The 12,770-nt window shown below is 42.6% G+C and overlaps 1 protein-coding gene across 2 annotated transcripts; it reads left to right on the top strand.

Moving 5' to 3' along the window:
• Positions 1-345: 345 nt before the first annotated feature.
• LOC122542094 (dynein axonemal light chain 4-like) lies at positions 346-7,400 on the top strand. Of its 2 annotated transcripts, none has more exons than XM_043679454.1 (4): positions 346-430; positions 3,347-3,433; positions 4,666-4,749; positions 6,337-7,400. In XM_043679454.1, the coding sequence occupies exons 2-4, from the start codon at positions 3,365-3,367 to the stop codon at positions 6,499-6,501; spliced, it is 318 nt and encodes a 105-aa protein (XP_043535389.1). In that variant the 5' UTR covers positions 346-430; positions 3,347-3,364; the 3' UTR covers positions 6,502-7,400. The 2 variants fall into 2 exon arrangements, with proteins under 2 accessions (XP_043535389.1, XP_043535390.1); XM_043679455.1 differs by lacking the exon at positions 346-430 and adding an exon at positions 2,297-2,373.
• The last annotated feature ends 5,370 nt before the right edge of the window (positions 7,401-12,770 follow it).

The raw sequence follows: 12,770 nt of genomic DNA, 5'->3' as shown, positions 1-12,770 counted from the left end.
GTCGCAGCCAATGAGAGACAGGATCTCCTGCATGGCGGCAAATCACGACAGTGGGAGGCGGGCACAAAAGCCCCGGTTCTAACTGACAGCCTAATGACCAACGAGAAAGCAGGTACTCGGCATAGCGACCAATCAGTGGCTTGGAAAGATGAGTCCTATGGCCACGACTTTGACTGGCGTCCATCCTAGCGAATGGTAAACAAGATCCAGAACGAGGGACGAATTGGAGGTGGAGATGGGCGGGACCGTCTGACCTTCTACGTTACGTCATTTTGAGTGACGTCCCTTTAGACTAATGAGAAGCCAGCCCCTGGAAGATGTGGCCAATAGGACCTGCTGGGGGTTGGTACATCCGGAGGCGTCTGGGTCCCGGATTTTGTCCCTAACAACGGCTGGAGTGGGAGAGAGGGAGGGACGGGGTTTGGTGCAGGTGAGTCCATCCCATCAAATACCGGCTCTTGAACGACGTGATACGGACTTGGTTGAGGGAGTGACTATCGGTGCTTGCCCGAGCTCCTGAAACAGTCCGTGAGGGAAATGTGAGAGACCTGCATTTGTATAGCGCCTTTTGTCTCACTCCTCTTTCCCCACCCCCCTCAGGATACACCTCAAGAGCTGGTGCAGTTCGCGAGTTTTGAGAAGATCTGTAGCTCAGGTTGAGGTACTAGATGTAAGTTTGTTCACTGAGCGCCATCCCCGAACTTCCTGCATGAATACCTAAAGAAACAGGTGCCACCTAAATGAAAATGAACCTTCTGGCTCAGCGACCAAACATGCATCCAGCTAGTGTTGTCATTTGTTTTATTGTTGAAGAGCAGTCACTGTGTGAGGAAATTCAGCAGCCAGTTTGAACACAGCAAGACCTCTCAGTGGGATCAATGATATGAGGATCTGATTTGGGGACTGGGTTTATGATCTGAACGAGGGGTTCTAAGCAGCTTTGTTTATAAAGGAGAACGAATAGAGCTGCTGGACATCATAAAACATTACAGTACAGTACAGGCCCTTCAGCCTTCGGCGTTGCAGTGGTTTGGCGTTAGTTTGGTGTTTTAACAGAATCTTTAGTGTAGAAAGAAAACTTCCAGAGGTCGCTTGCATACATAAAACAAAGTGTTTCATTTATATAGCTCCATCACTTCCTCTGGATGATCCAGGGTACCTTACCACCATGTTCTAAGATCCTTCCATACGTGTATGGTGATGAACCTATAGCAATCTCAGCTGGGATGGGGGGGTCCTATTTTAATGACCCTTTGCTGTTGCCTAAACAAGTTGTTTGTTGAGAGGTAGATTCCACAATAAGTGAAGCTAACATTGGCTGGGTTGTTTTCAGCATATGTGCCTGTTGCCAAACCAATCAAAGAATCATACAGAATATAGAGGGATTGTTATAACATTGCTGATTGTGAAATCTTAGTATGCACAAACTGACTGCTTCTGTATGGTGAGGCAGCCAAAGTTATGTGACCAGTTGGATACCCACAGCTAATCTTACAAGCATGACACACAGATCCTAAAACATAAAGCATCCAATTGAGAGTCACTAGCCAACAACAGAGGAAAATGCGCACCTACCGAGGGACACGCACCATCATGACGACTACTCTCTACAGTCAAGGCTACAGGCCAAGTGCTGGTAAGCTGAAGAAGGGCCTGTGCCCGAAACGTCGAATCTCCTGTTCCCTGGATGCTGCCTGACCTGCTGTGCTGTTCCAGCAATAAAGTTTCAACTTTGATCTCCAGCATCTGCAGACCTCACTTTCTCCTCAGCGGTAGTTTTTGTCAATGCAGAATATGAATGCAGAATATGAGTCTGCATTGACAAAAACTACCGCTTACCAGCACTTGGCCTGTAGCCTTGACTGTAGAGAGTAGTCGTCATGGTGGTGCGTGTCCCTCGGTAGGTGCGCATTTTCCTCTGTTGGCTAGTGACTCTCAATTGGATGCTTTATGTTTTAGGATCTGTGTGTCATGCTTGTAAGATTAGCTGTGGGTATCCAACCTGTCAGATAACTTTGGTTTCCTCACCATACAGAAGCAGTCAGTTTGTGCATACTAAGATTTCACAATCAGCAATGTTATAATAACAATCCCTCTATTTTATTGTTTGCTTGGGAGAAATTAGTTCCATTGTGAGGAGGACCAAGGAAGTATTGGCAGAAGACAATTGGAGGTATTTGGCAGAAGAAAAGGGGGAGAAAAAGCTTAGGGCAAAGGGGAAAGAATAAAGGACTGGGATTAGTTGCTCAACTCTTTCAAAAGCTAGCACAGGCATATTGGGGTGAACGTATTCCTGTGCTGTAAGACTCCATTTGGAAAACATTACATCTACTTGTGTTGCAGCTGACAGTCAAAGTGAGCTGGAGTTTGCAGGTAGGAATACTTGGTGCTTTGTCTGCTGATACAATTCATGCCCTTCACTGTCGTCCCTCCCTCCAAGGCCATTTGCAAACATTGCATATCTTCCTTCTTTTGTGTTTCGATTATAATTTAATTATAAAACTGGAAACTTTGAAGTTACAACCACCAGCCAGTTGTGGTGCTGTACCACCATCTAAACTATAAACACTTTAGTCATCGAAATGGATGAACAACTAATTTCCTACAGTTAAATGTTGGCAAAGCCAATGCTTAAAGTCCTTGCTTCAAACTCTTTTCCCTAACCAGCATCCTTTTCCCTGACAACTGTCTGAGACAAATCAAGTCTGCTCACAATTTTGATGTTGTATTATTTCCCAAGGTGATCTTCTGACTATGCAAGGTTTTTTCTTTTGCTGCTTTGAGTTGCAGGTGTAGGGAATTGCAAATTCTTCCTGTATGCACATTGATCTTTTCATGCCTACATGTTTTAACATCCTTTTCATCCTGTGAATTTTAACCTTTTTAGGTTCTGATCACTGCAATGTGTAGACTAAGTAGAAAAGTCCCAATGGTTTAGAAGTGAGCTTTTGACTAGTTTTTGGTTTTGTTGCTCATTTTTTTTCATGCTTCAGCCTCATAGGATCTGTTATAAAGCAGGTCATCTCATGAGTTGAGGATATTTTATCTCCATTGCTTGGATTATCGTTCCATTATTGCTAGACACCCTTTGAAGCTCACCCAGATGGTTATTATGAGTTTGCCTGCTTTTTGACTGTGGCAAGCAGAACATTTCATTTACATCCTTACTGGCTTTAACTTAAGGCAATATACTGTACTCAATTGTCTACAAAAGGATGTTTGCTTAGTCAACAGGTATTGGGATTGAGAGATGAGAAAGAATCCAGGATTGTGGCTGAAGTGGTTTAGTTTTTGGTGTGATTGCCTTTCAAAATGAAAAAATTAACAGCTATTCCTTTCCAAAAAGGGATAGAGTCACTGTGTAATGGCAGAGCCCGAGGCAAAGAAAGAAGATGCAGACTCCAGACGAATTCAAACCTTTCCTATTGTCAGGGTGAGTTTCAACTAGTCTGAATCAACCTCATTCCCAGCAGAGACCAACTCTGACCATTCAATTCAATAGCCTAGCTGGCTCATGGGCCTATGATTTTGAAGTTTCCCAACAATCGGGTGCTTAAATGTTCCTTGCATGTAGTTTGTCCACATCTGGAGGAAATTCCTCCCTCGTCAAAGCAGGGTTCCTTGCACTAGACAGACACATGCTTAGTTAATCTCTCAGTAATCTCATCAAAGTCAGCTCATAGGCTGTAGCTGTAAGATTTATTCATTAATGAATTCATGCCCTCACACTTTAAAATAATTTAATTTCACTTGATGTTGTTCTGATTGAAGCCACAGAGTTTAAAAACTTTATTAGGCCAAATAAGATTAACATTTAGACCACCATCATTGGATGTGATAGGAATGTCCCTAAAATACAGATTGTGATGTGAACTGTTGTCACACCCACTCATTTTTGCTAATTAATCAGGAAATTCCTGTCGATCATTGCTAAAGCATACCATGACCCTCAAAAGTCTCATTTGTTCAAACTGACAAAATATCTACTATTTCTACATAGATTTGATTTTCATCTTTTTCTTAATCTTTAGTAAGCTTGTGGTGAGCTTTATGCTAAGTAGACCACATCATTGTGCATTCTTGTGTCCTGACAAATTATTCCAGGTGGCAGAGGATACTTGTGATTTTAAACCTGTGGGAATCCAGTGTGAAATGCATTTGGAAGCTTTGAACCATTCCCAAGTGGATATCCACCCAGAGTGCAATTTGTCTCTAATCTAGTGCTTCCCAACTTTATCCCACCATGACTGACTTTGAGGCTTGAAAATGATTGTGACCCTTCAGCAAAATTGTGAAGTTGGGAGAAGCTGAGTGTGGGAGCTTGTCTGTTAGGACAGGAGCACAACCATTACACACTCGAGCTGAGCTGATGGCTCCACTTGGAGTCCCAATCCCCATTTTGGGAGATGCTGCCCTAACCTCAGCCAAACTCTCTCTGGATATTGTGGCTTTTGGGGAAATGGGGGATCATCACCATCACAACCACGCAAGTAATTGTGATGAAGATATTACTGGGTTAGTCACAGTGCTTCCACAATTGTAGAAGTTATTCTAAAAGTTGACTGCTTCAAGACAGATTCACATACAGATTTGAGTGCAAGCTACACATGAAGTCCTCCCTCCAGTCGAAACTGCTTCTTCAGTGTCTGTCATCATCTTTTGCAGTTTTGTGATATGCCAGAGGAAATGAAAGTGGAGACGATGGAATTGTGTGTCACAGCGTGCGAGAAGTTTTCTGCGAACAATGAGGTGAGTGTCATACTCACATTATGTGCAGCTGGATGGGTGGCTTGCCTGAAATACCTTGTTCCACAGTCAGTATTGATGGTTCCACAGAACCAGAGAAAAGTTATGATGTGAAAGTTATGATCCATTGTGTCTGTGTCTATTCCATGATAGTTTAGTTACCAAACATATTACTATGTGTGTTCAATATTACCCTAAACTCTGGGTGCACTGCCATGGAGAGATCTTAAGGGAACTGCATGAAGGAGCAAACAAACTGTGCACAACAAAAAGGAAACAACAAGAACATTGCATACGATACTAAACAGTACAGATCAAGAAATTGTACTCTGATATCTGCCCTGTAATCAGTCAGTGTTTCTACTCCTAACTAATATCTGTCCATTTCTTTTAGAATGTCTGTGTGTGTTTGTGCATCATGGTGGCTGTATCATCTCACATGATCAACAGTTATGTTTTCACTCACAGTAAGAACAGTATGGCTGAACATTTGACAGTTAAAGTCAGCATCCTTTTTTTTGAGGGGGGAAGAAAGAGTTTAATAAACAGTATTCTTTTGTGAAAGTGGCGGGAGGTAACATGTAAAACTCCACTTGATGAGTTACACATGCTCAGTTATTTTTGGATTCTGTGAAAAGAAAACACAGCCATTTACCTTAGAACTATAGTGCTCTGCACTTTTCAAACTTTCTTAACTCTGGTACTGTATTTGTATCAATTTCTCTTTCTATGTGAACAGCATTCCCTTTTCCAAATATTTTGCCTCTGGATATGGGTAAAGTTGATCAGGTTGAATTAACCTATGAAGGTGTATTACACCACTTACAGGCCAAAGTCCTCATGTGAAGGAACAGCAACATTTTTGCAATAGTTTGGGGGGAGAGGAGACCCTGATTCCTGCATTAAGTGCCGGACTGTTGCATTGCCCTATTCACTAGATTGTGTTATACATATGCAGTATACTCGGGTAAATGGCATGGAGGGTAATGCATGCAAAGGCACAGTCTGATCAATCAGTATTTACCCAATTTGGTGTGTCTTCCCAGTGGTCTGACAGAAGCGAAGAATCTCTCTGGAATATGGTTTGTTGTAAGCAGGAGCTCTTGTTCTGTCAACTCAATGTATCAGCACAGAACAAATAAGATTTAGATCCTATTTTAGAGAAACCACATGTATTTTTCATTCTCTCTTCCTCCTATCAGGGCGATAGACCTTGGACTGTATTGCTAGAACAAACTGAGTCCAAATGTGTAACAACAGCTCAACCTACCATATTTTTTCAAAGATTTTGGAAACGCACTGGTAAAGACTTGTTTTCCTGGGTCTTAAATGCAGTTTGTTCACAAACCGGATTCCAGTTCTGGTTTCTACATTCTAATATCTGAATTGCTAAACAATAAAATGACCCAGTGGGGAATACTTTAGGACATAATTACAAGTCACCACACACACACAATGTTTCACACTCCTCGGATAGCTATATTGTGTTGTTATATTGTGTAATAAACACTTTAATTCTGATTTGTTTTCTATGGACAACTTCACTTCCCATTTTTAAACAATAATCAATTTGTTTCATCTCTTCCACAGACTGCAGCCAAAATGATTAAAGAGACTATGGACAAGAGATTTGGTGCTTCTTGGCACGTGGTAGTCGGTGAAGGATTCGGATTTGAAGTCACTCACGAGATGAAGAACATTCTGTACATGTATTTCGGGGGCAACATGGCAGTGTGTGTGTGGAAGTGCACATAACATGAATGGTCTGCATGTGGAACAGAAATACTGACTCTCCTGCTTCCCCTTCCAATCCTAACTCGTCTTTGAGCATGACTGGACAAAGGACACTGATTCAATCCAACCGTTACGATGGGTTATCCTGCAAGCAGGCCATTTGCTGTTTAAAAAGACATGTCATTTTAGAGTTTCAACATGGGCAGGGGCAAGAACTGAGGTTTTAAGTCTATCTTCCAACAAGGTACAAAATTTCAATGTTCAGAAATGATTGATATTATCACTCAAGCAGGTGTAGTGGACTTGTAATATGGCTGGTCTGTTACAAGGGGAATGATCCACAGCAAGTATGCTCCTCTGTATAGTGTTTTTAAGTAATTTTTAGAATCTTTTTATTCCATTGCAAGCATAACAGCGCATGTATTTCTGAAAGAGTTTCCTGTGAACATCTGAACCTGAACCCCTCTTCTTTAACATGTGGTCATTGAAGCAGCAACCATTTTGGATTAAAATGGAATGATGCTGACATTCCTAGGCAAGGGAGACTGGGGGGGGGGGGGGGAGTGGTGGGGAGGCAAATTGAGTACGAGTTTCACACTGTCCATTTGAAATTTAACAGGGATTCTGGTCCAGGTTATTTTTGTTTTTGTGAAACTTGCAGGGACCAGATGGAAATAGGTTGAGGGAGACAAGAAGAGACCAGTCTATTTCAACATTAAAACACTCAGTCTGTTCAGGTTCCCTGGTTAACCAACTCCAGAACTGGGGATGTGAATGTCGCATGTCTTGGAGTTAAAATCTCAGTTGACTGGTTTCTAAATACTTGCAATTTTTTAAACACAACTTTTTAAAAGGTATTGTAGCAAAGGTTCTCACTTGTATCTTCACAAGTTTTATTAAAAAAAACACTACTTGAAATACCTTCTGTGGAGTTTTTTAAGCTTTAACTAAAGGATTTTGCCCCTCAAGGCTCAAGTGCTGAATAGATTGTTCAAAATGCACTTTGTGCATGGGAGGACCTCACAAATAGCTATGAGGTAACTGGCCAGATAAAGGTTCAGTATTGGCTAGGATATTATGGTGCACTACCCTGCCCTTCCAATGTTTGACTCCAATAGGGCTTATGGGACTGCTATTTCACATCTTTCTGAAAGAGCATGTTTGATAGTGCAGCAGTACTTCAGCCTTGATTATGCTTTGAAATCTCTAGAATGGAACTTAAATCCACACCTCTCTAAACCAGGTACGAGAGTACTACCCAGCTGGACGGAGGATTGCTGGATAGGGATCAACAGTAAGAATCCCGGTCTGAATATCTTCAATATTTATCTAGTGTGCTGTGTAATCTTCCCTGTGGAAAGGATTATTTGGGAAGAACCTTTGTTATCGCAAACAACATTGCAAAACCTCTAAACCTCTATTGGCTATAGTGCAGATCCAACTGATCATGAACTGTAAAGTTATGGTGTTTCTTCCAGTTGAATTTATAATTCTAAAAGAAAGTTGCACCACTGTAACTGATAACCCAGTAAGGTTTTGCAACTTGAAAATCAAGCATTACATAATATTGAGCAATGTTGCACTTTTGAAATAAAAAGAGGGTGAAGTTGGATCTGAATTGCACCAAGAAGCTTTTGTGTTAAGGAAATTCTGCGTGTCAACAGCCCTCTGGGTTGTGCTACAGTGTGTTACAAAGCTATAAGCATCAAGTGTAGCAGAGGTGGGAAAACATCCAGAGCTTGCAGATGGAGAGTCTGTGTCTCTCTCGCTCTCAAGCTGTTTTGCTCCCGCTCGTGTTCTCACTCTCGTGTTTTTTCACAATTTCTCTCTTGTGCGCTCTCCTCTCCTTCCTACCCCTCCCACAACCCCTCACTGTAGGGGAAGAAGATAGGAAGTCCAAGAAAAGAAAGGGAAGACTTCAAACAAGAAACAATTTAATAAAAGCACAATATGTAGATGTTGGAAAAACCAAGTGTGGGAGCAACTCTGCAGGAGTGAGAGGGAGTTAGTGTGACATTAACTCAAGAGTCTGACATGACTCTTCATTGCAGAGCAAATCTACATTGACCTGATCAAGTGTTGAATCAAAGGATGGCTATTACTGGTACAGACAACAGCATCTCTCCACTGTAAACATCAGAAGGGCTGTGAGAGGAAAGATAACCTTCCACCTTGTAATCTGAATTTATTTTCAGAATCTTATTTACTGTTCTTTTCCTACTCCGAGTGTATATGTTAAACCTTTTGTCTTTTGTCTGTCTTAATCTGATTGTGTGTGAGTGTGTATGTTCAGGGTACAGTTTAAGTTGCATAAATTAGAAATCCTTTCTAATCTTTGTAGCTTATCCTAAATGAATGAATTATAATAAATAGTTTTATTTTGCTTCTACTGAAGAAACCTGATGTGAATTGGTTTTTGCTGGGTGATAGTCAGTCAAGCAGATTGGGGTTTTGGTGACCTCGTTGGGATTTTATACATCTTATGCTGATTGGGAGAATAGTGGGGTATAATTGTCAATACACTGTTGCCAGTTAAATCATCAGTCTTGGCTCTAATTTTAAAATTAGTCACCTCTTTCTGGACGTGTCAATTCTGCAGGAGCTAGGTGGGTTGGCTCAAAACTATCAAATTCCTTTACCCGTTTAGACACCTCAATCACACTACCCTTCACAGTTTTAAACCTGAAGAAATAGAAATAATATGTATGTCTTTGTAATTCTTTTTCCCTGTAATCCTTCGTTGCAAGGGGGTTGTCAGAAAGGCAGCCACTAGTTGCCCATCTCTAATTGCCCCATGGACAGCGTGGCTTACTGGTTGATTTCAGAGCACAGTTATTATAACAGAAATTGAGTTTGGTAGTTCAGCTGGTACCTTTAACAGTTTCACTCTCCTACAATGCTGCAGCTCAGTGTCAGCCTGCGTTATGGGTTTAGGCTTTTGAAATGGGTTTGTACCCCCAGCTGTGTGACCCACATGGGAGTGAGAGTCACACTGATCCACACCGAGATCCTGAAAGGGCTTATGATGTGTCACTGCTAAACTGGAATTGGAATGATATGGGAATCCTGGCTGGGATTTCCCTTCCCGATTTCCACACTATAGAAAGGATTATTGTAGAGAATGGCTTTGGGAATATCCTTCTGGGACACCTTTACTTCCGACATTTGTGTGAACTGCATTTCTCCACAAGATGGCACAATTTATCAATAAATGTCTTTTGTTGACATTTTTACACATTGTTGAATCGAGATTGGTGTGGTACAGAAATGTTGAGGAATTGCAAGATCGCTCTCCCTCCATTTCTCAGTTGATAGCCTCCAATCAGAACGTTTTGGAAGCATAAATGTGGGGAATTAACATCATCAACCATCAAATACAGGTTACTGAGGACTCTGTGGGGTGTCAGAAAAGCAGCCACTATCTGGGCTGTCATCCCACCTTAATCAGACACTTTTTTTTCTCATTGCTGCATTTTTGCCCAAGTAATGAGAGTTAATTAACATCAAATTAAATGATTGGTGGTGATCTGGCTGAGAGCTGCCCAGAGAGAGACTCATATTTTCAATGCTAACCACTAAGCACTATGCTGCCTGGAGCGACTCCCCAAGCAGGGATATCTTCCATTCGTTCCTCATTGGGCTAGTAATCCATCCATAAGAGAAACTCTCACCATTTCCTGCTGGGTTAATGAGAATGTTGTCAGGGTCCTGCCCTTTAATCACTATCATGGAATAGTCAACATCCACTGGAACAAGTGGGGGGGAGAGAGCGGAAGAGAGCTCCTTCAAACTCTCATTCAAGGGATGACAAACCCACCCAGGATAGTGACAGTACAGTGTTAGATACAGAGTATAGCTCCTCTACACTGTCCACCCCCATCAAGCGCTCCCAGGGACGGGCAGCCCAGGGTTAGATACAGAGTAAATCTCCCTCTATACTGTCCCCAACAAATCCTCCCAGGACAAAGGGAGCATGTAAAGACAGATGGGCACTTTTGTTGCAATTTTCCAATTCATGAACTTGGCAGGGGTATTAGAAGTTAGAACTCATGATGATTCTTGCCAGCTCATCAGTGAGATTCTGGATGAGGAGGTTAATGCACAATGTTTGTGACTCACCACCAGTTAAGATTCCCTACAGTATGGAAACAATCCATTCAGCCCAACAAGTCCACACTGACCCTTAGAAGAGTAATCCACCCAGTCCAATTCCCCTACCCTATATTTACCCCTGATTATGGGCAATTTAGCTTGGCCAATTCACCTAAACTGCACATTTTTGGATTGTAGGAGGAAACCCACACAGACACTGGGCGAATGTGCAAACTCCACACAGTCACCCGAGGCGGGAATTGAACCCGGGTCCTTGGTGCTGTGAGGTAGCAGTGCTAACCACTGAGCCACCATGCTATCCCTAATGCCCTGAAATGATCGGTAAAGGAGCCAAAAATTGACAAACCACAGCGAGCTGCCTGACCAGTTTGGGTGATCTCTAACTGTCCCAGTATGTGTGATGACATGAAAGCTGAACTTGTTGTAGGGTCTCCCAGAAACTGAACTGACTTCATGCTGGGGAGGTCAGAATGTGGGATAGCCAGCGTTCAACTTTAACATGGCTATAGCCGCTGGTGACACGTCAAGGAGAAACTGTACATGGAGACTGTACTGAGCTGCAAAACCTACACAAGAACAACTTGCGTTTATTGTACAACAGTCGCCATCAAATGGGGCCTAGTTCCATATGATCTGCCAGCATCCAGCATCTCTGCAGATGCACAGGAACTAGCAGTGTTGAACTCGGCGGGGGGAGGTTTGGGAGCGGAGATTAAAGAGATTCAGAATCATGGTGGTTCCAGAGGAGGTTGCAGAGATAGTGAGGGGTGTAGGGGCTGAAGGAGGTGACAGAGATAGGGTTGTAGGGGTTGGAGGAGGTGACAGAGATAAGGAGGTGTGTAGGGGCTGAAGGAGATTCCAGAGATAAGGAGGGTTGTAGGGACTGAAGGAGGTGACAGAGATAGGCAGGTGTGTAGGAGTTTGAGGAGGTGATAGGGATGGGTGTAGGGGATGGAGGAAACTGCAGAGACAGGGAGGGCTGTAGGGGCTGGCCCAGAGCTAGGTATAGAAAGGATAGCCAATTTTCTGGACCAACATTTCTCCTAAACTAGCTGACTGTCTCACTGTTGCTGGCAGTCTGTCATATGCTATATGTTTGCAGTAACTCCCAAGTAATCAGTGTCAATTAACTTGAAATCATTGTTTGTGGTTTTGAGTTGTTTCCATTCCTTCCTCCAGGCTAATTGCAATGCTTTCCATCACAAACTCAGTAACATTTCTCTGGGGTTATCAACTAAATGGTACTATCATAACCTGATGCAGGAACAGAGAGTGTTCAGCTAGTGACAGCATTTGCTGTCACTAGCTGAGTATAAATAGCAGTTCAGAAACACAAAGGAACCAGGTCAGACTTTAGCTCTTTGCAGGTAGGACTGAAAGCTGAGACAAACGGTGGATTGTCAGGATTGAGGACAAAGCAAGAAAATTATATTAAACATTCAAAACACTGTGGTGAGACTGGTGATGGAAAGATCAGAAACCAAAGAACTCTCATGACACTGAGTGTGATTCATTGGACAGGTACAGACAATAGAATAAGCTGATTAAAAACAACAGGTTGAATCTGATGCGTTTTTGGTGAAGCGTGTGTTGTGTTGAGTTTTCTGGAGGGATTCTTGCTGTCAGGTTCACCTGTTTTCTTACTATTTTTTAAACCAAACTCCCCTCAGTAACCACCTACCCTTCTCCCATGGCATTCCTCATGCCTGATTCCATGCCCACCTCATCACATGCCATTCCCAGAATAACTCACTCTGACTGGGACATCTGGGATTTACAACCACGCCCTGCTCCTGTGCCATCTTTAAAAGCCCATGGTGTACCCAGACAAACTCTGTCAGTCCAGAGCTGCCCTGGCCAGTTCCTGATTTTACCCCGGATGTACCAGACAGGGGTACCAATGCCCCACATTGCAGGCAGTGGACATGGGCAGGGATATTAGAACATAGAACATAGAAAAGCACAGCACAGAACAGTCCCTTTGGCCCACAATGTTGTGCCGAAGATTAATCCTAATGTAAAATAAAATAACTTAATCTACGTACCCGTCAATTCACTGCTATCCATGTGCATGTCCAGCAGTCGCTTAAATGTCCCCAATGACTCTGCTTCCACCACCACAGCTGGCAACACATTCCATGTACTCACTAATCTCTGCGTAAAGAACCTACCTCTGA

Source organism: Chiloscyllium plagiosum, chromosome 39 (genome assembly GCF_004010195.1).
Source record: "Chiloscyllium plagiosum isolate BGI_BamShark_2017 chromosome 39, ASM401019v2, whole genome shotgun sequence".
NCBI lineage: Eukaryota > Metazoa > Chordata > Chondrichthyes > Orectolobiformes > Hemiscylliidae > Chiloscyllium > Chiloscyllium plagiosum.
Note: the sequence above shows the minus strand (reverse complement) of the source record. Positions and strands in the feature narration are given on the sequence as shown.

Coding starts and splice junctions, on each gene's coding strand:
- LOC122542094 (XM_043679454.1), top strand. CDS start 3,365: ATGGCAGAGCCCGAGGCAAAGAAAGAAGATGCAGACTCCAGACGAATT. Junction 3,434..4,665: donor AAACCTTTCCTATTGTCAGG/GTGAGTTTCAAC, acceptor CATCTTTTGCAG/TTTTGTGATATGCCAGAGGA. Junction 4,750..6,336: donor AGTTTTCTGCGAACAATGAG/GTGAGTGTCATA, acceptor TCTCTTCCACAG/ACTGCAGCCAAAATGATTAA.